This window comes from Asparagus officinalis, chromosome 4, assembly GCF_001876935.1.
Source record: "Asparagus officinalis chromosome 4, Aspof.V1, whole genome shotgun sequence".
NCBI lineage: Eukaryota > Viridiplantae > Streptophyta > Magnoliopsida > Asparagales > Asparagaceae > Asparagus > Asparagus officinalis.
The window spans coordinates 146,263,643-146,289,561 of NC_033797.1; the positions used below are offsets into that span (position 1 = coordinate 146,263,643).

Genomic DNA, 25,919 nt, shown 5'->3' on the forward strand with positions numbered 1-25,919 from the left:
GTCCCTTTATCTGATAGGTCCTTCTCTCGGACCTCCCGCTCCTGCACCCCTCTAAGCCGAGCCTGAGCCACAAGGCGTGCCACGTCTGGTGCCGGGTCGATGCGCAACAAAGTCTTTAGGTGCGTCAGGAACAGCTCGAAGCGCAGAAGCCTGACCAAATGACGCGAAGCCTCACGAGCTTCACCCAGGCGCTTAAGATCGGCTATGCATTCCATAAGATAGGGTTTGAAATCAGCGTAAGTCCCCCAGCCGAAGCTCACGATGGAGATCGCCTGCCTCATGGCATTCTCAAGCCACCTGAGAAGGCCCTACACGGACCCAGGGCCCAGAGAGACGGATCCCTGACCAACCGGAGCCATGACAATAGGTTGGATTAGAGGGGTAACCCCTTCGTCAGGGAAAGGAAACTGAGTGGACCGTTGGGAGGAAGCATAAGTAGGCTCCTCCTCCTCATCGTCCGAGAGAATGATGGGATCAGGGTGCACGGCCTTCCCCTTCGTGCTCGCAGCCCGTGTTCTCATTCTCGGAGCCATTTCGAATCTGGTGAGCCTGAGTTCTCTCCAAGAGGTTTAGAGCAAGAGAATTTACGTGTGTAGAGATTCTCCCACAAAGGAGATGAACCAACACCATAGACACAGGATCTCAACCGTCAAGATTTGCTAACCATGCAAAACGAACGGTCCTGATTCGGTAGTTCCAGACACGCGGATACGAACAAGATCAGCAGCTGAGAGGCAACGTCAAATCCGCATCTCAAGGTGAACGTGTGAAGATGAGGCGTCGTCTTAATTGACAAGCATGGGAGTCCCCCCTCCCCACGGACACGCGGCTCTTTCTTATGAGCCTGAATTTCGCCTGAAGAAGTCTAATTCAGACGCCACCAACCTCGCATATGCATGATCGCACTGCTTGAGGTTCAAACAAAAAATCTCAACCCAGCCAAGGAAGTCGAATCCACACCACATTCGTCAGAAACCTCTTTATTCAAAGTATTCCAGACCGCACATGGGTTGATGTAGGTCTGAAAACTTTGAAGGGGGTCTTGTAGAGGATAAAATTTGTCTTAACCTCCAGAGAGACTAAATCTCGCCTGTATTATTAGAGCCTACTCACGGACAAAGTCACAAAACCGTTAGAAAACCCGAGAGGCTGTCTCGCAGTTGGCGAGACAACTCTCACTATCTAACCAACTGTGAGACAGCTCCAAGTCTTTCTGTCGCGTTGTTTTATGTTCTTCTTTGCTTCCTTTTGCTATTGGATGATCTACTTTAACCTAGATGATGACGTTCTTTATCTTCTCTCCGTCTTGAGCTGTGTTTGGGACCTATAGGTAAATTTTAATATCTACAGATATCCCCTCCAAAGTTTTTAGCATCCTCAGTATTTGTGATGCTCCTGTTTTCACACATGGCTATAGTCCAAGGTGAACCCAGAGATGTCAAACCTGCCATGTACTCACATCATGCAATAACACATTTTACCAATCAAAGTAATATTCTCTAGTGGAATCAAATATAAGTGTAGGTACAAAATGTTGGCCTTCTTGTTTTGATGATGTTTAACAAATAATTTACTTCTAATGTTGTTTGTCTAGTGTTTGTGTTTTCGTATTTATTCTAGGCAAACAACGAGTTGGAGGTTGAATGGATTGCGCCATAACGAACATATCAAATGGAGGTTGGCGGAATAGTAGGTGAAGCTTTGTACAATTCAAGTTGAAGATCCAAGTTCAAGCTTCATCCGCAAGATTACCAAGTCAAGCTATTGAAAATCAAGATCAAGCTTGGGTAATTTAGTTTAGGAGTTTATATTACGTGTGTTAGTACCTTAAGCTCAATATAATATTATACACACACATTATATTGGTTTTCATATAGTGTATATATAAGTTTGGTTTCTATGCATATATATAGTTATATATATACATATATGTGTTTTGGGTTTTTATGTTTATATATTTTGGTTTCTATGCATATATATAGTTATATATATACATATATGTGTTTTGGGTTTTTATGTTTATATATATGAAATTACATATTTCATACTCTATTGTGTTTTAGTATTTATTGCATAGAATATGCAATTTTATAAAAATATTGTATTCTCAGTATATGGACTTAATAACAATCATATACATCTTCTATTAAGTCTACAAAACCATTTTGTATTATTTCAAAACATGGTTAAGCTAAAATGTCAAAATTCATATGTTCACATTTTTATGTTTTGGACTATTTTGCAAAATAATGATATTTCTCATTTGGAAAGTCTTTTTAGAAAACCAGTTTTTATAGCATGTGTATTATCATGTCTACAATCATTTCCCAAAGTTTCATAATTTTTGGAATTAATTTGATATTTTAAATAGGGTTTTAAGGTCACAAAAACTGTTTTCAAAACCTGTATTTTCAATATATCAGTTCTCGGTCGACCGTCACGGTCGACCGCGCCTGGTTCTTTTCCTGAGTGGGCAGAACTTTGACGGTCGACCATGACGGTCGACCGTCAGCCTGTAAGTTCCCACGGTCGACCGTCACGGTCGACCGTAGCTTTCTCTGGATATTTTCTCACTTTTGGTTTTGCCTCACGGTTGACTGTGAGTTTCCCACGGTTGACCGCCGCACTGTCTTTTCATTCCCAACGACTATTTTCCTACAGCCGTTGTTTGGGGCTTTTTGGTTTTTTGTTTGGGGTTTTTGGCTGAGGCTTTGGGAGGCTATAAATACCCCTATTGATCTCAGTTCTGAACTAACTAATGAGAGTGTTTTAAATAAGTTTTAAACAAGGGTTTAAGTGTGTTTAGTATCTGTTTTGTTTGTGAAGAAGTTTTCTCAAGTGGAGAATATCATCTTATTGTTTGGGCTTCAATCTCCATCTCTCCATTTTGTTATTCAGAGAAGAATCTCTAAACTCATATCTAGCCATTTATGCGTTTGATTTACATTTCCATAACCTAGTATTTGTATTGAGTTTAGATTTGATATTATTTTCTCATTGCTTACACACACAACCATTGAGCTTATTATATTTACATACATTGTATAATTAGATTGTGGGGAGTTGCAACAATTGAGAGTGAGCTACATTGAGTTCTCATCTATTGAGGAGAACATATTTGTTATTACATTGTGAGTGTTGTAAGGTTTTCGGTGAGCTAGAAAACTGAGTGTGTTGTGAAGTTTTCGGTGAACTAGAAAACCGAGTGTGAGGAGTAAACGTTGATCGGTGAGCATTGAAAACCGACATTATAAAGTGATTGTGAACGTTGATCGGTGAACGTTAAAAACCGATATTGTGAGGTGTAAACATTATTCGGGTGAGCGTAGAAAACCAGATTGTGATAGTGGATTTCTCCCCGGGAGTGGGGAGCGGAGACGTAGGACGAAAGGTCCAAACTCTGTGATCATTTGAGTGTGTTTGAGTTTGTCTTTGGCACATTTGCTTATGCATTTATCTTATATCGCCAATTGCCTATTACTCTTGTATTTTTTACCCTATCACATTTGTAATTTGATTATATCACCCTTGTATTAGTTTATATATCCTTGCATATATTTCTATCATATAGGATATATCTTATTGCTCATATTGCTTATCCTAGCTCACATATCTTGTTGTATTTCATACTTGCTAGGATAACTTGTTAATTAGTTTTAATTAGCATAAAATCAGATTAGATTAGTATAAGACCCTAATCACCCCCCCTCTAAGGTCTAACAATTAGTTTCAGAGCTTGGTGCTCTTTGATTTAAGGACTAATCGCCTTGAGTTAAAGATCCAAGTTATCTTTTTGTGCTAATCCAATTTTTGATCTTGCTTGCTTTTTAATTATGGATATGCATGGTTTAGGTTATGCCATTAATATTGCTCCTAGATTAGATAATTTTTCTTATGCCTAGTGGTGTGTTAGATTTAAACTTTTTGTTCAATCTAAACATTTTGATTTATGGAAAATTATAGATGATGATTATATTGTGCCCACTTCGGAGAAATCCAAGTGGAATAAAAATGATCATCATATGTTTACAATGAACAATATTTTGTTAGAATATTTACTAAATGCTCTTGATTCATCTATGTCTAACAAGTTTGTTCATTTTGATAGTGCTTACACCTTATGGAAACTTATAGAAGTACATCAAGGAAATTTGGGGGCGATCCGACAAGCTTTTGAGGATCCGGCTTCAAGTTGTTAGGGACATGACCCCTATCAATAAAAAGAATTGTTTTCATGTTCAAAAGTTTAAAACATAATTTTCCAAAGGGTCATTTTAATGATGTTTAACAAATAATTTACTTCTAATGTTATTTGTCTAGTGTTTGTGTTTTCGTATTTATTCTAGGCAAACAACGAGTTGGAGGTTGGATGGATTACGCCATAACGATCATATCAAATGGAGGTTGGCGGAATAGTAGGTGAAGCTTTGTACAATTCAAGTTGAAGATCCAAGTTCAAGCCTTATCCGCAAGATTACCAAGTCAAGCTATTTAAGATCAAGATCAAGCTTGGGTAATTTAGTTTAGGAGTTTATATTATGTGTGTTAGTACCTTAAGCTCAATATAATATTATACACACACATTATATTGGTTTTCATATAGTGTATACATAGGTTTTGGTTTCTATGCATATATATAGTTATATATATACATATATGTGTTTTGGGTTTTTATGTTTATATATATGAAATTACATATTTCATACTCTATTGTGTTTTAGTATTTATTGCATAGAATATGCAGTTTTATGAAAATATTGTGTTCTTAGTATATGGACTTAATAACAATCATATACATCTTCTATTAAGTCTACAAAATCATTTTGTATTGTTTCAAAACAACATCTTCTATTAAGTCTACAAAATCATTTTGTATTGTTTCAAAACATGGTTAAGCTAAAATGTCAAAATTCATATGTTCACATTTTCATGTTTTGTAGCATGTGTATTATCATGTCTACAATCATTTCCCAAAGTTTCATAATTTTTAGAATTAATTTGATATTTTTAAACAGGGTTTTAAGGTCACAAAAACTATTTTCAAAACCTGTATTTTCAATATATCAGTTCTCGGTCGACCGTCACGGTTGACCGTGCCTGGTTATTTTCCTAAGTGACCGTCAGCCTGTAAGTTCCCACGGTCGACCGCCACGGTCGACCGTAGCTTTCCATGGATATTTTCTCACTTTTGGTTTTGCCTCACGGTCGACCGCGAGTTTCTCACGGTCGACCGCCGCACTGTCTTTTCATTCCCAACGACTATTTTCTTGCAGCCGTTGTTTGGGGCTTTTTGGTCTTTTGTTTGGGGTTTTTGACTGAGGCTTTGGGAGGCTATAAATGCCCCCATTGATCTTAGTTCTGAACTAACTAATGAGAGTGTTTTAAACAAGTTTTAAACAAGGGTTTAAGTGTGTTTAGTGTCTGTTTTGTTTGTGAAGAAGTTTTCTCAAGTGGAGGAGATCATCTTATTGTTTGGGCTTCAATCTCCATCTCTCCATTTTGTTATTCAGAGAAGAATCTCTAAACTCATATCTAGCTATTTATACGTTTGATTTATATTTCCATAAGCTAGTATTTGTATTGAGTTTAGAATCTAGCTATTTATACGTTTGATTTATATTTCCATAAGCTAGTATTTGTATTGAGTTTAGATTTGATTTAAATTCTCCATCAGGTGACCTTCTATCCTTCTGGAAACTAACCCTCTTCTGCTTCCCAAAGATGTAATCTTCACAAACCCTGATTTCCACAGAATTGATCCCGGTTAGCTTTCCCTGTGAATGTAGAATTTTTATTCTCTTCTCGCTCATGTGTCCCAACCTGTTATGCCACAGATCCGTACTCTATTTGCTAGCTATAATTGTGAGGGAGTCACTCACATATGAGGTGAGGTAGAGTGTTCCTGTTTTGTTGCCTCGGGCAACAACCATCGTACCGTTAGAGATCCTCCATGAATCCCCGGTGAATGTCAAAACGTAACTTTCTGCTCTAAGTTGTCCTACCAAAATAAGATTTCTCTTCAACTTCGGTACATGTCTCACGTTTTTTATGTTCCACTTAGAGCCCTTCATCTGAATCTGCACGTCGCCCTTTCCAACAATATTACATGGCTCATTGTCCCCCCAAATATACTTTTCCAAAGTCCCATGCTATATAATTCTGAAGAAGCTTCTTATTAGCAGTGGCATGGAAAGAGGCTCCTGAGTCGATGACCTAAGAATCTGAATCGCTGACCATAGCAAGGAGCAAAGCATCCTGCATGATATGAGCCTCCTACTCACGCGTATCTTTCTTTGGACTTTTGCAGATTGAAGACATATGGCCCTCCTGGCCGTAGTTCCAACATTTTCCTTTGATATGCCTAACCTTCGACTTCAACCGATTCCTGTTCTGGTTCCTTTTCTTCTGGTTTCTGTCTCTTTGCTCGAAACTTAGAGCTGAACCTGAACCATTTGATTTGAACGATTTTCTTCTAACCTCCTCACATAGAATCATGCTAACAACCTCACTCAGCTTCTACTTCTCTTTCCCCACCGAATTGCTGATTACCGTCATACAACATGTCCAACTATTCGATAACTATAATAAAATCAATAGGGATTACACTTCGTCATCAAACGTGATGTCTATGGAGATAAGTTGATCAACAATCATGTTGAACTCGCTGAGGTGCATCGTGAAGGATCGTCCTTCTGCCATCTTGAGGTTGAATAGAGTGTTGACGAGATGCACCGTGTTTGCTGCAGACGGTTGGTTGTACATCTTAACGAGCACTTCCATAAGCCCTACTGTCGTCTTCTCCTTTAATATATTATGGGCTACTGTCTTGACGAGCGACAACCTGATTTGCCCTAAAGCCTTCCTATCCAGTATCTCACAATCATCGTCTGACTCCTCTTTCTTCTGTCATTTATCCTTGCCCATCAACTGGCGATACGAGTCCTTCTGGTACAGATAGTCCTCCATCGACGACTTCCAATAGGCGAAATCTAAACCGTCAAACTTCTCGATCTTAGATTTGATTTCCTCTGCCATGACTCTCTTCTTCACAAATTTGCTGACCAAAGCTCTGATACCAGTTGTTGGGGATTCGAAATAATCAAATCGAATCCGTACCTTTCCGGATCTTGTGTTTGAGAGTTGAGTAAGAAAGAAATTCACCACAAATCAAAGATAAAAACTTGTAGGAAATAAGAATAAAAAAGAACACACGGATTTAACGAGGTTTGGCAACATGCTTACGTCCTCAGGAGCCACATCACACAATTCCTTTAATTAATTGAAGAAGGAATACAAGCACTCAAATTAGGGTTTAATCTCTCTGAGATTTTCTCTCAAAAGTTCTCTTTTTCTTGTCTTCTGACTTTTTTCGATGTTCTAATTATCCCTAGAAACATATAGGTATATATATTAATCTCAGCTCAAACAGAATCCAAAACAGTTTAGGAAACTGCTAGCTCGACTCGCGGTCGATCGCCGAACCAGTCGCGGTCGACCGGATAAAGGACAGAAACCCAAAAACACCTACATGGTCTCGCGGTCGATTGGACAATCTGCCGCGGTCGACCAAAAAAAATTCAAAGACATTTCCTGTCTCGTGCACGTTCGCTGTTGACCGCACCAACCATCGTGGTCGACCGTAGCTTGTCTTGACTATTTCCTTCGTTTTCCTGATTCCAGCTTCGGCTTCAGCTTTGGGTCTATACTTAGACTAATAGATTACAGTGAGAGATTGTATTCATTCTTTTCCTAAGTCGGTTAGGGAGATTAATACGAATTTTATTATCATTTCTTCTTCAATTTTCCGACAAACCAATAGTAACTTACTTATGTCGATACCAGAGGGGTCTGTTCGTAATTCGCACTTAACCTTAAATTAAAGGAAAATGATAGGGGCACATCCCCAACCACACCTCCAACCACACCCCCTTCTCTCATTTGCTACAGTACACCGGGCCCCACATGAGATTTTAAATTTTAAAATCTCATGTGGGGCCCGGTGCACTGTAGCAAATGAGAGAGGAGGGTATGATTGGAGGTGTGGTTGGGGGTGTGTACTTAGTACTACCCTAAATTAAAACTGTAGACAATCTTGCTCTAGTGGAAGTCATAATTAATTAATGTTAGAGGATCCAAGGGGTTACGCATGCCATGACTTAGGATGGATAATGTATCGATTGTCCCCTAGCCTTAGCTGTCAAGTGTCGGGGTCAGTATTTTCCATCGCTGTCTCTCTCTCTTTCTCTCTCTCTTTGTCCTTTTCTTGCCCCCACGAGATCATGCCTATCCCTTGAAAACTCTTTTTTACTAATTATCACCTTGAGTGGTCTCACTTCTCACTCTTGTATATATCAGTTGCTGCTCGGACACATTTATCTGAAACCAGCCGCCGATGGATCGAGGGGTTGGTGGGATAGGAATGGGAGATCCAGAAGAAGAGAGAGCAGTTGTTGATGTGTTGATGCTGCCGTGGCTTGCTCATGGCCACCTTTCCCCCTTTCTTGAACTCGCCAAGAGGCTCTCCCATAACAACATCCTCCTCCACTTCTGCTCCACCCCTGTCAACCTCTCCTCCGTTAAGCAACAGCTCGACCAGTCCGCCTTCCCCAACATCTCCACACGACCAAGTACCTCCCCTCCCATCTCATGCCTGCCCTCAAGACCGCCTTCGACCTCTCTGAGCCTGCTTTTTCCCGAATACTGGAGGAGTTGCGCCCCCAACTCCTCATCTACGACTTCATCCAGCCTTGGGCTCCTAGAGCTGCCAACAGGCTCAACATCCCTGCCGTCCTGTTCCTCACCACGGGTGCTGCCGCCACCGCCTTCTTCTACCACCACCTCACGAAGCAGCCTGATCATGGACACAAGGTCCCCTTCTTCGACATCCCTCTGTCCCAGGATGACCACCACAACATCATCTGCACGCACATGTTCAAGAGGGTGGCCAACGGTATCTCCGACGCTGACCGCCTCCTGGAGTGCGTGCGCCTGTCATCTGACTTCGTGGCCATAAAGACCTTCACAGAGATTGAATCCAAGTACCTGGATTCCTTGTCATCCCTCATCTCCAAGGAGCTGGTGCCCGTCGGCCCTCTTGTGCCCGACACCATGGACGAGGGCCGTGAGTGCAGCAGGAGGCTCATCCAATGGCTCAACGACAAGGAGAGGTCTTCTGTACTGTTTGTTTCTTTTGGCACCGAGTACTTCATGACGGATGAGGAGATTGAGGAGATAGCCCAGGGTCTGGAACAGAGCAAGGTCAGCTTCATATGGGTGGTCAGGTTCCCTGAGCACGAGGGGGAAGGAAACTGCAGGGTGCAAGGGGGCGATCATAAACGAAAGAACGAGGCTTGTGCTGTTTTAGAGGGGATTGGCAGTGATGATAGAGGACTGATAGTAGAGGGCTGGGCACCGCAGAGAGAAATTCTGAACCATCCCAGCACTGGTGGGTTTCTGAGTCACTGCGGGTGGAGTTCTGTGATGGAAGGGATGAGGTTTGGTATTCCCCTTGTAGCGATGCCTCTGCAGCTGGATCAGCCTCTCAATGCCAAGCTGGTTGTAGAGCTTGGGGTTGGAGTGGAGATCGAGGGCGAACTGTCGTTAGTGAATAACAATAATGATGATGCAAGAGGTACGCCTGGGTTTCGGAGGATGTTTAAGAGAGAGGAGATCCTCAAAGGGATACTACAAATATTTTCGAGTACTGATCAAGGGATGGGACTCAGAAAGAAGGCCAAGGAGATGGCTGAGCTGATGGGCTTCAAAAGGAATCAGGAGATCAGTTTTCTGGCTGAGAAACTGTCTCTACTCCGTATGGGAGGAAAAGAGAGGGGGTGTTAGGGATCTAAATCTGCTAACTACTTAGTAGAACACATCCTTTTCATTAAACACATGCATAATATTGTGAATCATCCTCCTCCACATGTATTATAATGAAAATAATAACAGATGATGAAAAGCATACGATCCACACCAAGAAATTAAAGCTTTCTATTTTACTACTGTACCTGTTGAAAGTAAAATTGATTAACTACATTGAGAATTGGAAAGGTCATTTAATTATCTGAGGAGTCAAATGCATGAATATGTTAGATGCTGAATGTGGCTGGAAAGTTTAAGAGACTTTGTTAAGAAGTCTAAGAGTCATAGTAGTAGTACATATATGTGTGTTTTGTAAGTTGAAAGATGAAAAGAATAATTTTATCCCCCTCCTAATTATTTATCCTGGATAAAATGTTGTTATCAAATTAGTTTCAAAGCCATTATGAGTTCCAATAGAATGATACAATTTGTTGCTCCTAAGCTCACCAAAGAAAATTATGAAAATTGGTGCATTCAAATAAAGGCTCTATTAGGATCAATAGATTATTGGGATGTCATGGTGAAAGGCTTTGGGAAGCCTCAAGATGAAGATGCGCTATCAACAGCACAGAGAGACTTGCTTGAAGAGTCCGGTAAAAAATATAGCAGAGCCCTCTACTTTATTTATCAAGGAGTTGATGAATCGACATTCGAGAAAATCTCAGATGCAGCGACATCAATGCAAGCTTGGGAGATACTTCAAAACTTCTATAAGAGAGTGGAGAAGATGAAAAATGTGCGACTTCAATCACTTCGAAAGGAATTCGAAGATTTAGAGATGGAGGAAAGTGAACTATTTCCTGACTATTTCACTTGAGTTATGGTTATGGTGAATCAAGTTTGGAGAAATGGCGAGAAGATCAAAGATCTTTGTATGGTGGAGAAAATTCTTTGATCACTTCCTAAAAATTTTGACTATATTATTTTTGCAATCGAAGAGTCAAAAGACTTAGACAAGATGACGATTAATGAACTTTTGGGTTCCTTAAATGCCCACGAGAAAATATTTAGCAAGAGAAATGAACAAGTGGAGAAGACTTTTCAAACTAAGCTTTCTTCGAAGGATGGTAGAGAAGATTAAAAAGAAGAAAGTAACGAGAGTCATGGCCGTGGAAGATTTCGAGGCCGAGGACTTGATTCCTATCATCCTATGGCAAATGAGGTCACGACAACTTTGAAGAAAGAGATCAAAATCAAAGATCTTTTAGAGGCCGTGGATGTGGTAGATCTAATTGAGACCGATGGAATACACAAGTTTAATATTTTAAATGCAAGAAGTATTGTCATTACTCTTCTGATTATTATCATAAGCAAGTTGAAGAAAAGGTAAATTATGTTGGGAAAGGAGATGATGATTAGCATTCGGAGGAGATGGTGACAGGAAGGATGTTTGGTATCTTGATATTGGTGCCATCAACCACAGGTGTGACAAGAGAAGTATGTTTGTCGACATGGATGAATCTGTGAATAACATGGTGACTTTTGGATATTTCTCAAAGATTCCAGTGAAAGGTCAAGGTAAAATTCCTATTCACCTCATAAATGGAGAAGAAAAATTTATTACTAATATTTATTATGTGCCCAATATAAAAAGCAATATATTGAGTTTGTGACAACTCTTAGAAAAGGGCTATGATTTTCGTACGAAATATTATAGTCTTTTTCTTTGAGATCAAAGAGGTAGACTGATTGCAAAAGTACAGATGTCGAAGAATCGAATGTTCATGCTAAACCTTTAAGGTGGAGACATGAAATCTTTGAAGGCTTGTACCAATTATCTTACTTGGTGATGACACTTGAGATACCAGCATCTCAATTTTGGTAGTATAAAGATATCGGCCGATAGAAGCATAGTGAAAGGGATGCCAATAATTGATCATCTTGAGCAACTCTTTGAAGGATGTCCAGTAGGGAAGCATCATCAAGCTACTTTCCCAAAGGAGGCTTCATTTCATGTGTCAAAACCGCTACAAGCCGGAGATGCTAATGTGTGTGGGCCGTTTACTCCGATCACAATCGGCGAGTATAAGCAAGAGACTTAGGGTATACTTCTTGAAGAACAAATCTAAAGTATTTTCTATGTTTAAGATGTTCACAGATAATGTGGAAAAAGAGAGTGTCTTTTATCTTAAAGCTATCAGATCACGCCGAGGTAGAGAGTGCACTTCAAAGGAGTTTGAATCATATTGTGAAGAACATGGAGTTCGACATTTTTTTGATTGCTTCTTATACTCCACAACAAAGCAACACCGCTGAGAGGAAGAATCACACTATTTTGAATATGGTAAGAAGTACGCTGAGTAGTAAGAAAGTGTCTAAAACCTTTTGGGCCAAAGCTATTTTTTGCGCCGTCTACATTCTCAACCGATGTCCAACTCACATTCTCAAAATACTACTTTGCAAGAGGTCTAGACCTGTTACCAACTGAATGTGAGACATTTCAAGGTGTATAGCAGTATTGACTACGCTCATGTTCCTAAGCAGAAGAGGAATAAGCCCAATGAGAGGAGTATTCCATATGTATTCATTGGCTATGATTCAAGAACTAAGAATTACAAGATGTATGATTCATGCAGTAATAAGTTTATTCTTAGTCAAGATGTTCAATTTGATGAAGAGAAATAATGAGACTAGATCAAGAGAGAAATTTACACCAGCTCAATTACTATCATTAGTGAAGAGATTGAGATCGGGAAAGATGCTCCAACACATACTCTATCGACATCTATTCTATCATCACCGATGATATCATCACCAAACACACCTTAATCGCCCCAATCAAAGAGTTCTTTAGCATCATCCTCATCATCATCGAGACCAAAACCAAAATTTTTTTAGGAGTGTAAGGGAGTTGTATGAGGTAACTGAAAATCAAGATGATTTAACATTATTTTGCTTATTCGCTGGTTGTGAGCCTTTAGACTTTAAAGAAGCAGTTCAAGTTCGAAAGTGGAGATGGACTATGGATGAAGAGATTAAGGCTATCGAGAAGAATGATATATGGGAGCTTGTAACACGTCCAGAAGGTAAGAAAGCAATTAAAGTCAAATGGGTATTCAAAGAGAAGAAGAATGTGAAAGGAGAAGTTGAGAGACATAAGGCGACGTTAGTTGCCAAAGAGTACAAGCAAAGATCCGAATTCTTTACACTTGTTAGCAGCAAAGAGTATTCTCCGATACATCAAAGGTATAATAGATTTCATTTGTTTTATTCAAGTTCTAACAACTTTGAACTTGTTGCATACATTGATAGCGATTGGTCCGGAGATGTTGATGACCGAAAGAGCACAATTGGTTACACTTTCTTTATCGGCGATGCTGCTTTTACGCGTTCTTCAAAGAAGCAACCAATAGTCACTCTTTCAACTTGTGAAGCCGAATATGTTGCATCATCGAGTGTCATTCATGCACTTTAATTGAGAAATTTGTTCAAAGATCTTCAGTTCGGACAAGAAGAGCCGACCGAAATTTGTGTTGATAAACTTTTGAAAAATATAATGTTTCATGAAGGGAGGTAACATATCTGTTATAGTGTTCCCATTTGCCAAAAAGCAACCAATTGCCAAGCAATGGATAGGTGTACTGCATGATATACCCCAATCAAGTTAACGGCCGAAGACCAGTAGGGATGATAACTTAGCCGACTTGTCGAGTCGACATTCCCTTATGTCGACACGAAAGGCTGTACTTATCACCCTATTTTGTTGAATATGACTCACCATGAGCCCACTCGACCATTTGCTGGATGCCTCGCGAGGACGACTCAAAAGGCGTTACTTCTTAGCGAAGTTAAAGGATAACTTTTGCCTCGAGCCTATCCCACTGGCAACGTATCTGCATCGCATTTAATGCTTGGAATGCATCATACAGCCTCTAGCCTCGATAGCCTTTATGACTCATCGGACCACGTAGGCACCAACATCCTACCAATCACTTCCTATTTAATGCTGAGCTGATCGCTCATCCAGTCGCTAGCCGACACCTGTAAAGTAGGTGCTAACTCAGCCACCAGCCCACACTTCACCACCACCATCCTGTGCTCAGCCGAAATGACCAATCTACCTTTATATCCTTAGTATAAATGAAGGTAATATTCTACCTTTTACAGAGGACACAAATCAGAGATTGAGAATCAGATCTAATCGAAAATAGGATCTTGATTTGAATATTAATATGATCTTAAAGCAGATATAATATACACACAAGAATTCACACATGTCTTTATTTTTCCCACTTAAGTTCATCAGCTAACTTGATCGTTGGAGAAACCATGGGGAAGCCAAGCTCCATCCTCTCACGAGTTTCTACTTGTGCAGATTTATCAACCCCACTCAAAGAACCAGACATAAAGTCAGAGGAGAAAGCAGCCCCTCATCAATACTCAATGATAATCATATTTTTATTACAATTTTATATCCTCATTATCTATTTTACATGAATAAATATACCATTAATAATTGTTGTTAGCTTAGTTCCCACATAATTGAATAAAAATATAAATAAATAGTATTAAATGTAAAAACCCCTCAAAATCTCTCTTCTCTATTTTTGTAATATTTTAGAAGCCCATGAAGCAAAAGCTTAAAAGAGGAAAATGATTGAAGCCCAAAAAGCAAAGCCCATTAAAATATATATATATACACACCAAAGAGTTGGAATGAAATAGACTTGGATGCAAAGAGTTGGAATAAAATGGACTTGGATGCAAAGATTATAAGACCAAAAACTTGCTGCAGATTGCTTTGGACTGCTGGTTGCATTGGGCCGATTTGGAGTTTCATTTTTAAAATCAAGTGGAGCTCTCATAATGGGCCGGACTTGTTTTATTTTGAATGGAGGCTTTGCTGCAGAATGGGCCGGAGTTGAGGGATCAAAATTGCTGCAGCTCTTCAACTTTGTATCACATGAAGTTGGATTTCACAAGTGGGCCGGATTTGCTTGTATGCTGCAAACATCTAAAGGCCGGACATTGTTTTTATTTTTGTTTGATTTGCTGCAGGATGGGACGGACTCAAAAGCAAAATTGAAAAAAAAAATGAAATTTGCTGCATGAAGACCGGATTTGATTAAACGAAAATCAATTGGAGCTCTCATATGGGCCGGACTTATTTCGAAAATCAATTGGAGCTCTCATGAATTGCTATGGGCCGGATTTTCAATTTCTTTTTGAAAATAAAATAAAGATTGGGCTAGAGAAATACAAAAAGCAAATTCAAAGGTGGAGATTGTTGCTTGGGGCTCAAGACAAATCCAATGGCTCATATTCATTGAAGATTACTATAAATAGGGGTAGAGAGTGAGGGGTTAGAGGTGTGAAAATTTTGTAAACTCCTTTTGGAGAGGAGGGCTACTCTTAATTGAGAAGGCCTTCCAAAATTGTAACTTTAGTTGCAATTAATAATAATAATTTTTTCACCACTTTAAATTTTTCTCTTCTTCTCTTTGTTGGATGATGAAGATGAAGATGAAGATGGAGAATTATTTGAAGGTTTGCATTTCTTTCCTTTTTCTCTTTTATTTCTCTTTTATTGCTTATTAGTTAGATTTATTTTCATGCTTGTAATTAGATTTTATTTTTCTTGTTAAATAGCCAAGAGGCTAGAACCCTCTTGCCTTAGATTTATTTCATGCTTATAGAGTAGATTTATTTTCTTGCATTTAATTCTTGCAATTTTATTTTGTAATTAGATTTTACAATTTATTTTGTAGTTAGATTTTAATTTCTTGCACTATTCACCTTGAGGCTAGAACCCTCTTGGGCTTAGTTTTTATTTTTTTTATTTTTATTTTGTTGATTCGCCTTTAGGCTAGAACCCTCTAGGGAATCACTCTTTTCTAAGAAGTGGGTTCAATTTTAGATTACCCATACCTATAATTGAATCCACCATCTTTAATTTCTTGCATTTTCTTTTATTCTAGAATTTTGTTCTTCATTCTTGATTTTTTATTTGTTTCTTGATTTTATTCATTTTTCCTTCTCACCTTATTCTTCATACTCACTCTCATTTACACTTTGCACCTATTTACACACCACTTTCACTCTCTCAATCTCTTCACAATCACATTCACTTATCACTCCTATTTGTCACGCACACAAAATAAGAACCAATTTTATATTTTCTCCTACAAAACACCTTCCTCGTGGGATCGATATCTTAAATACTATAACTTGACACGGTTGTGCACTTGCAACCTTTTTGGTACATGTTTATGCCGCATCAAGTTTTTGGCGCCGTTGCCGGGGAAGGTGCTTAAGTAGGTTTTAATTATTTTGGTTCTTTAACTTGTGTGTTTATTGTGAAAGAACTACTTGGAGATTAAAGATCAAGAATTGGAGATTGAGGAATTGGATATTCGCTTGTGGTAAGTCTTCTTCCTTATATTTTCAATTCCACACCTTTAGTTAGTTTCTCACAATTAGTGACAATTAGGATCTTAAAAAAAAAAATTATTTCCGTAGACCATAATAAAATTCACCCTTCACTTTGACATTTACTAACAAGATAATAAATTCAAACAAATCCCCCCTTCTCATTTGTTTGATTGTTAACCCTAATTAAAAAAAAAGAAAAAGATTTTTTTTCCCATCCTTTTTAGTTGCTTTTAATTCATAGGGTTGCATTTCATATAGTGTAGGAATTCACCAAGTGATTTGAGCATCTTGATTTGACACACACTTAAAAATATTTTTAAGGGCAAAACCCCATAATCAAGATAAGGTGAGGGATTTCATCACCCTTTCCTTAGCCCAAAAATCACTAATTCCTCACTACACCACCCAAGCCTAATAAAACTCATTAGACGTTGGCCCCTAAGGATTCGAGCTCAATAAGGAACAAGAAATCCTTAAGTGAACCGGTTTAAGTTTTCTCAGATTAGTTGGTGTCTAAGGCAAGGTTTAGGGGTTGCGTAAAGCGCTCCGCAAGGAAAGAGGTACTTAATTGATCTTTGATCACCCTCTAGTACTATCCTTACCTGGCTAACTACCTGGGTAAAACTTTTATCTTTTCACTGTAGGAGTTTTTGGTTAGGAGCTGGTCTAGTTGAGTTAGGCTAAACCCTAGAATTAGAGTTGATTGAAAAGTGATTGTTTTGATTTGTTTCAGTTAGGATTTTTCTTTTTCTTTATCTTCTCAAAAAAAAAACTAATTTTCTTTCTTTTCTTAAAAAAAAAATTGTTTTGGTGTATGCAAATTTGGGTTCGGGATAATTCTCATCGTTTAATTCGTGTTGAACCAATCCAAGAAATGCTTGGGATGAATTTGTCACCGTTTTTCTTAAGAAATTTTTTCCTATTCATAAAACGGTAAAGCTTAGGAACAGCATTCAAAACTTTAAAATTATCCCGGGAGAACCTTTTTGGAAGTATTTTGACCGATTTAAAGATCTTCTCATCCAATGTCCTCATCACGGTTTAGAGAAATGGCGATTGTGCCAAATAATTTATGAGGGATTAGATTATTCTGCAAAAACTTCCTTAGAATCAATGTGCCACGGGGATTTTATGAGGAAAAATGCTGATAAAGCTTGGGAGTTTTTGGAGAGTCTTTCTGAAAAAACAATGCAATGGGAACAGTGCGATGACAGGGTTTCATCAGTTCCCCATTCTAAGTCTAGTGGTCTTTCCTTGGAGTCAAACATTGCTTCTGAAGCGAAGATGGCGACAATTCTGCGGAGGTTAGAAGCCTTAGAAATTAAGGAACGAGCTCCAGCTCAACTCAATCATGTTTCTTTCCCAGGATGTCACAATTATCAGTCTCCTACCCACGTTTCAGAGGAATGCCCTCTCCTAGGAAATAACAACGCAATAGAACAGATGAACGCTGCATTCCAGCACCCTAGAAATGATCCATTTTCTCCAACCTACAATCCAGGTTGGAGAAATCATCCCAACTTTGCATGGAATCTAGGAAATTCTCCCGGAACTCAAAACTTTACTCCCGCGTCGACCCAACATTTTCCTAGGGGAAACACAGTTCCATTCAATTCTCATTCACAATTTTAACAACCCAATCTGCCGTATCAAAATCAGTCTCCTCTTCATCAAGCTGTAATTCAGACTCCTCACAATCCAGATCAGGATGAACGTCTCAATATCTTGGAGAGGGGTTTAGAAACCATAATTAAGGCCTCTACTCAAACCACGAATATGTTGACTTAAACGTCTAGCACGCTGAACTCCTTCATGCAATCAACCGGACAAATGCTCAACTCCAACACTCAAGCTATAGCTAGATTAGAATCCCAACTTAGTCAATTAGCTAGTGCCGTGAGTGAAAGAGAGAAAGGAAAATTTTCAAGTCAACCCGTGGTTAACCCTAATAACACAGGATGCAGTTCATCCTATGAAGCTCAAGTGAATGCAATCCATTCACTTCGGTCAGGTAGACAGGTCGATAATCAAGTGAGAACTCCTCCAAGTCAAACTCTTGATCCTGTACAAATTCCTTCTCCTTCTCCTTCTGATGAATCTATTCAACAATCACTCCCCTCAGATGACCAAGAACCTGAACCCGAACCTGAGCCTGCTTTTGATAGATTTAGACCGGTTGCTCCCTTTCCAGATAGACTCAGGTCTAGGAAACACTCTCCTCAGGAGGAGAAAATCCTAGAGACATTCAAGCAGGTTAAGGTCAACATTCCTCTCTTAGATGTAATTGAACAAATTCCATCTTATGCTAAATTTTTAAAAGAATTGTGCACTAAGAAGAGGAGAATAAATGTTCCAAAGAAAGTCTTTTTAGCCGCCAATATCAGTGAAATGCTATCAAATCCCATACCTTTGAAACGTAAAGATCCAGGTTCCCCCATCATTTCATGTATCATTGGTAATACTCACATTGATAAGGCGCTTTTAGACTTAGGGGCCAGTGTCAATTTGCTTCCATATTCAGTCTATCAGCAATTGGGTCTAGGTGTACTGAACCCAACCAAATGCACCTTACAGTTGGCTGATAGATCTGTCAAGGTCCCTATGGGTGAGTTAGAGGATGTTCTGATTAAGGTTGGAGATTTTATTTTTCCAGTAGATTTTGTAGTCTTGGAAACACAGCCTGTTTCCAATCCCAAAGGACAGACACCTGTCATCTTAGGACGACCGTTCTTAGCCACTTCTAATGCTCTCATCAACTGTAGAACTGGTCAAATGAAGCTGTCCTTTGGGAATTTGACTGCTGATCTCAACATTTTTAATCCAGGGGACCAACCAAATAATCAGCCTCTAGAAATAAACTACATTCAGGAAAGATCAGAAGAAGAAGAAGAAGAAGAAGAGTGTGATTTAAGTTTTGAGGAAATTTTTGATGAAGAGTTAGAGTTTTTAGAAGAAGCAGATCAGGTCCTTGAGAATAATAAAACTGTGTTAAACATTTGCTGCTTTGAATTAAATTTTGAAGAACTCTTTCTTGATGAACTTAGATTCTTGGAGAATAATCAACAACCAAATTTTCAGAACTTCACAGAAGAATTGGTTGTTAGAAAACAAAACTTCACAGTACTTAACTTAGAGTTGAAAATAATTTTTTTTAAAGTGTCTTGATTTACATATTTTCAAAATATATATACATATACAAAAAAAAAAAAATTTTGCAAAAGAAGAGTGCGAAAAATAGGCACCAAAAAGAAAAAAAAAACTCTTTAATTCAAGGTGATTCTTTGCAAAAGAAGAGTGCGAAAAATAGGCACCAAAAAGAAAAAAAAAACTCTTTAATTCAAGGTGATTCTATCTTATAAAGCCTAAGCTGACCGAGTAATTAAGCCCAAGGAGTATTTCCATACTTAATGACCTAAGCCCATTTGGGTTGGGATCCATTGGCCCAAAACTCGTTAAATGGTCACTTAGAAAGCCCGTTAAAGTAGAAAAAATCACCAAGGAAGAAAGAGTTAAAAAAATTAAAAAAAAAACTAATAAATGTTTTACAGTTGTATATATGATCTTGGAAAATATTTTAAATCAAGCAACTTGAAAATTATTTAAAACAAAGAGTTAGCATGTTGTTTTCAAAACTTTTAAATTAAATTTCTATGTTTGGCTTGGTTTTGTATTGCTACAATGAGAAGATTTTCTTAAAAATATACCTTAGAGTTATATATAAAAATGTTTTCTTAAGTGATAACTGGCTCCAATTAGATTATCTAAAAGTTATCAGATGAATTTAGTTATTTACTGACTTCTTTAATTTGGCAAGTTGACCGAATTTTATGGGTATATTCACTTCAAACCCCCACGAGACTACAACTCGTCCACTAGGGTAACCTAGGGGTTTAAAGGCTTGTTGTATGCGCTAAATACAACCGCGATTCCTGCGAAAGTGAGTTAGGATTTTCTTTTTATTTTCTTTGCTAGAGGACTAGCAATAGTTTAGGTGTGGGGGTATTTGATAATTATATTTTTATTATAATTTTATATCCTCATTATCTATTTTACATGAATAAATATACCATTAATAATTGTTGTTAGCTTAGTTCCCACATAATTGAATAAAAATATAACTAAATAGTATTAAATGTAAAAACCCCTCAAAATCTCTCTTCTCTATTTTTGTAGCATTTTAGAAGCCCATGAAGCAAAAGCTTAAAAGAGGAAAATGATTGAAGCCCAAAAAGCAAAGCCCATTAAAATATATATATATATACACCAAAGAGTTGGAATGAAATAGACTTGGATGCAAAGAGTTGGAATAAAATGGACTTGGATGCAAAGATTATAAGACCAAAAACTTGTTGCAGATTGCTTTGGACTGCTGGTTGCATTGGGCCGATTTGGACTTTCATTTTTAAAATCAAGTGGAGCTCTCATAATGGGCCGGACTTGTTTTATTTTGAATGGAGGCTTTGCTGCAGAATGGGCCAGAGTTGAGGGATCCAAATTGCTGCAACTCTTCAACTTTGTATCACATGAAGTTGGATTTCACAAGTGGGCCGGATTTGCTTGTATGCTGCAAACATCTAAAGGCCAGACATTGTTTTTATTTTCGTTTGATTTGCTGCAGGATGGGACGGACTCAAAAGCAAAATTGAAAAAAAAAATGAAATTTGCTGCATGAAGACTGGATTTGATTAAACGAAAATCAATTGGAGCTCTCATATGGGCCGGACTTATTTTGAAAATCAATTGGAGCTCTCATGAATTGCTATGGGCCGGATTTTCAATTTCTTTTTGAAAATAAAATGAAGATTGGGCTAGAGAAATACAAAAAGCAAATTCAAAGGTGGAGATTGTTGCTTGGGGCTCAAGACAAATCCAATGGCTCATATTCATTGAAGATTACTATAAATAGGGGTAGAGAGTGAGGGGTTAGAGGTGTGAAAATTTTGTAAACTCCTTTTGGAGAGGAGGGCTACTCTTAATTGAGAAGGCCTTCCAAAATTGTAACTTTAGTTGCAATTAATAATAATAATTTTTTCACCACTTTAAATTTTTCTCTTCTTCTCTTTGTTGGATGATGAAGATGAAGATGAAGATGGAGAATTATTTGAAGGTTTGCATTTCTTTCCTTTTTCTCTTTTATTTCTCTTTTATTGCTTATTAGTTAGATTTATTTTCATGCTTGTAATTAGATTTTATTTTTCTTGTTAAATAGCCAAGAGGCTAGAACCCTCTTGCCTTAGATTTATTTCATGCTTATAGAGTAGATTTATTTCCTTGCATTTAATTCTTACAATTTTATTTTGTAATTAGATTTTACAATTTATTTTGTAGTTAGATTTTAATTTCTTGCACTATTCACCTTGAGGCTAGAACCCTCTTGGGTTTAGTTTTTATTTTTTTTATTTTTATTTTGTTGATTCGCCTTTAGGTTAGAACCCTCTAGGGAATCACTCTTTTCTAAGAAGTGGGTTCAATTTTAGATTACCCATATCTATAATTGAATCCACCATCTTTAATTTCTTGCATTTTCTTTTATTCTTGATTTTTATTTTCTTTTTCCTTCTTTCCTTATTGATCATATTCATTCTTTGTCACATCCACTCTCACTTATATTTCGTGCCGATTTACACACTATCACTTCCACTCTCTCTATCTCTCCACAATCACATTCACTCATCACTCCTATTTGTCACGCACACAACATAAGAACCGATTTTATATTTTCTCCTACAAAACACCTTCCTCGTGGAATCGATATCTTAAATACTATAACTTGACACGGTTGTGCACTTGCAACCTTTTTGGTACATGCTTATGCCGCATCACTCAACAACACCATCCAACCACAGATACAACTGAATGTGTGATCATTAGTACATCAACAGTCTGGAGCCCACCATGAGGCCTCTTTCTTTTTTAAGAAAATATGTCGGGTTCTGAGCATGGGTCTGATCCATTTCATGCTATAGGACAACATAAGAGCTACGTTACTTGAGTCCAGCTTGAGGAAATAGCTCAGAAGATTTCTCAGTCTCTCCAAGAGCAATTCACTACCTCTTAATCATTCGGAACACATGGTATATACATGGGGGGTTCCTTGTTTTGATATTTTGCCCGACGTACTAGTTTCGTTTAATTAGGGGTTAAGTGGAAGTATTTACATTCTAGATTGTTAAGTGTAAATATCGTTTATATTTTATATATGGGGATTAATGGTACGAGCTGTGTACGTGAGGGTTTTCTTATCTGGATTATTCCCTCAACGTGCTTTTCTCATATTTTTAATCCCTAAGATACGATTGTGAAATTTTGAGGATAAAATTCTTTTAAGGGGGGTGAATGTAAAACCCCGTAAAATTTTGAAATATTATAGAAAATAATATTAAATTAGTTTTTATTATGATAAATATCATTTAATGATGAATGAGTGTGATAGTAATTGATTTGAGATCAATTAAGTGTAAATATGAGAGCATACAAGTGTTAAACATGCACACACATGCAAAACCTGTAGGCAGGAAAATGACTCGGGTAAGTCGACTTATGCTTGCATATAAGTCAACTTATGGTTGCCTATAAGTTGACTTATGCTTGCCTATAAGTCAACTTATAGGGTGCCAGATTCTGTGTAGGTTTTGGTTTCGGGTATGTTTCGTTTTGGTTCTGCCCGTTTGCATATATAAGTGTATATATATGATATTTCTCTATTTTCCTCCATCTTTCACGTGAATAAATATCCACCCTCTCTCCTCAAAACCCTAGATCTTATTTTGGTGAATTTTGAGAGTTTTGTGAAGCTAAACCCTAGAAGAGGGCGAGATTCTCGGTGTTTGATGAAGGAGGATCGTGTTTCTTACGTATTTGGGGAGTCTAGATGCGAGTTTCATCTCCTCCAATCCCATCCCATTTTTATTTGATTTTTATTGAGTTTTCTTTGGTTTTATTGAGCCTTGAAACCTAGTTTAAGTATAAAGATTGTTCTTTTAAACTATAAGATATAAAGATTTGACCTTTTTGCTTTAAAAAGTTATAAAACAGATTCTTTGATTTGGATTCCAGTTCTAAAATAAATTTAACATGAGATTTTGTTGAGATTTATGGTTTTCATGATGATTCTTACGAACATGAATAAGTTAGGGTTAATAGAATTCACTCAAACCTAATAAACTGAGATTTCATGTAGTTAATGGAAACCTAATCACATTAAACAAGGTTAATTATTTGTATTTTATGTAATAATACCAATTAGATGAATTGTAGATCAAAATTTTGTCCTGATGCACACTTTCATGTTTTGTTCGGGTCGGTCGACCGAAGCAAAGGAGTTGGTCGACCGATCCCGGTAGCTCTGTGTGTGCACGTTTGTGCACGACGCTGACCGGTCGACCAATGGTATACTTCGTTTGACCGATATGATGTTGATTTGAGTATTTGTTTGCTACATTTGTATGTTCACATGCACAAAGCACGAGTCGCACGCCGAAACACGTGCATGTCCATGAGGAGTACGATTTGGGTTCAAGTACACATAGACCTTCGGGAGCGGATAACCTAACGTGTCGTTTTCACCACGACTAGGAGATGACTAAATAAAGTAGTATATGTCGATCCGCATGGTGATACGATGAGGCTAGTTAGCCGTTTAAGTCGATCCGTATGGTGATGTGATGAGGCTAGTTAGTCGTATATATCGATACGCATGGTGTTACGATGAGGCTAGTGAGCCGTGTATGTTGATCCGTATAGTGATGCGATGAGGCTAGTAAGCCGTCTATGTCGATCCGCATGGTGATGTGATGAGGCTGGTGAGCCATATATGTCAATCCACATGATGATGCGATGAGTTGTAAGATTTTATAAATGATAGCATTGTGAAATATTTAATAGCTTGAGTATTAAGCAGAAATTTCTTATGAACGTAGTTCACCGTTGAGATATATTATGAAAGGGGTATATTGTATTGTGGTTTACATAGGATTATGTTCTGCGATTCGTAATGTCTACCCATGGGCAGCGTGAGATGCTTGGTTTGACATACTTGATCTTTATTTGATGATATTTAGATTTGCTTTCTTTTATTGTTTCAGTCATAAGATTTGGAGATTGATATTTAGTGATTCACAATTTGAGATACGACGTATATACATGAGGATTTCCTTGTTTTTATTATTTTGCTTGACGTACCCATTCTCGTGTTGCGAATTTCTAAATATCAATATCCGCTTAGGTTAGGATAGATGATTCATATATATATATATATCTATACGTACTAACCTATATTTTTATATACTTCTAAGTCCCTCCCCCTGGGTCGGTGGAGATGATCTCGCTAGTGCTTTGACGCTCGTTGTTTGCCCTCTTTTCAAGCAGCGAGCCAGGCATTTGGAGAGTCGCAGGTTGATGGACTTTCAGCTTAGCATATGTCATATATTATTAGTAGTTATTTAGAAATCCATAGTGTTTTATTAATTATTTTAAAACATTTAGAGATGTACTTTATTTTGTAAAGGCTGAGTGCCTACATATTGAAATACTTCACAATGGTTTTAGTTTATTAGTTGTATTTCTTTTTTACTCTGTTGGAGCATGATTATATTATTATTGGATTCTCTCATTCCTTTATCATGTTCATTACATTCCTATCTTTATCTGCTTTGTACCTACACTTATTTATTGTTGTTTCCATTAGAGATATAATATTGTGATGGTGAAACGTGTTGTTGCACTGTGTGGGTGCATGGTAGGTTTGACATCTTTAGGTTCACCTTGGACTGTAACCTTGTGTGAAACCAGGGGCATCATCAATCGGCTTCCATAGCCATAGTGAGCTACCTCAGCTCTCCCTCCATCTTCTGGAGACCAGTAGTCAGAGACTCATACTCCTTCAGGAGCGTAGCGAGTAGTCTAGCCTCAGACTCATCATGCTGCTGCTAAGCAGCTAGGGGATCATGTTGAACACGCATCCCCGCCACCGTGTCAATTGGCTAGCACTGATGAGCCTCGCCAACATCATCATCATCATCTTCAGGAGACCTCTTGAGAGAGTCTAGGCCTATGTCACTTTGGGGTCCGCACTAGTGGACTAGTCTCTAAGACTCTCCTCTACCATCATGCCTCTCCCGCCCCCTCCGTTACCATAGGGACCTCTGGATTTGACTGAGGGTATAGATTGCTCGTAGACACCAACGGGGGGAACACCCCTCTCTCAGATGATCTTATAAATTCCCTATGTGAGAAGTTTAAGATGCCACACATGGAGAAATACAAAGGCGAGGGAGATCCCTCCGAACATATTCATAACTACTATGATGTGATGAGCATGCTCCAGCTTCAGAAGTAGTTATTTGTCAATGCTTCCCCACCACTCTTTTAGGGAGTGCTAAGCTCTGGTGGAACGCTCTTGAGAAGAAATCCATTAGCAGCTTCTAACAACTCAGCCGAAAGTTCATCAACCACTTCCTGACTGACACTAGGTAGAAGCTACCCCCTCTTGTGTTGATTCAAATGAGGCAGGGGCCTAGAGAGAGCCTTCAATCCAATTTCAAGAGGTTCCACATGAAGAGGTTGGAGGTTAATGACCCAAGGAGTGCAATTGCCATGTCCGCTCTCGTGGTCAGCTTGTAGAGCAATAAGTTGGCCGACTCGCTTGCAAAGAAGCTAGTCACCAACTATGAGTAATTAATGGCCAA

The 25,919-nt window shown here is 38.3% G+C and overlaps 1 protein-coding gene across 1 annotated transcript; it reads left to right on the forward strand.

The window, feature by feature from the left end:
* LOC109839674 (flavanone 7-O-glucoside 2''-O-beta-L-rhamnosyltransferase-like) lies at positions 8,270-10,178 on the forward strand. The gene is given in 2 exon segments (XM_020408191.1): positions 8,270-8,610; positions 8,613-10,178. Coding segments are annotated over 2 exon segments (1,446 nt in total). The 5' UTR covers positions 8,270-8,392; the 3' UTR covers positions 9,841-10,178.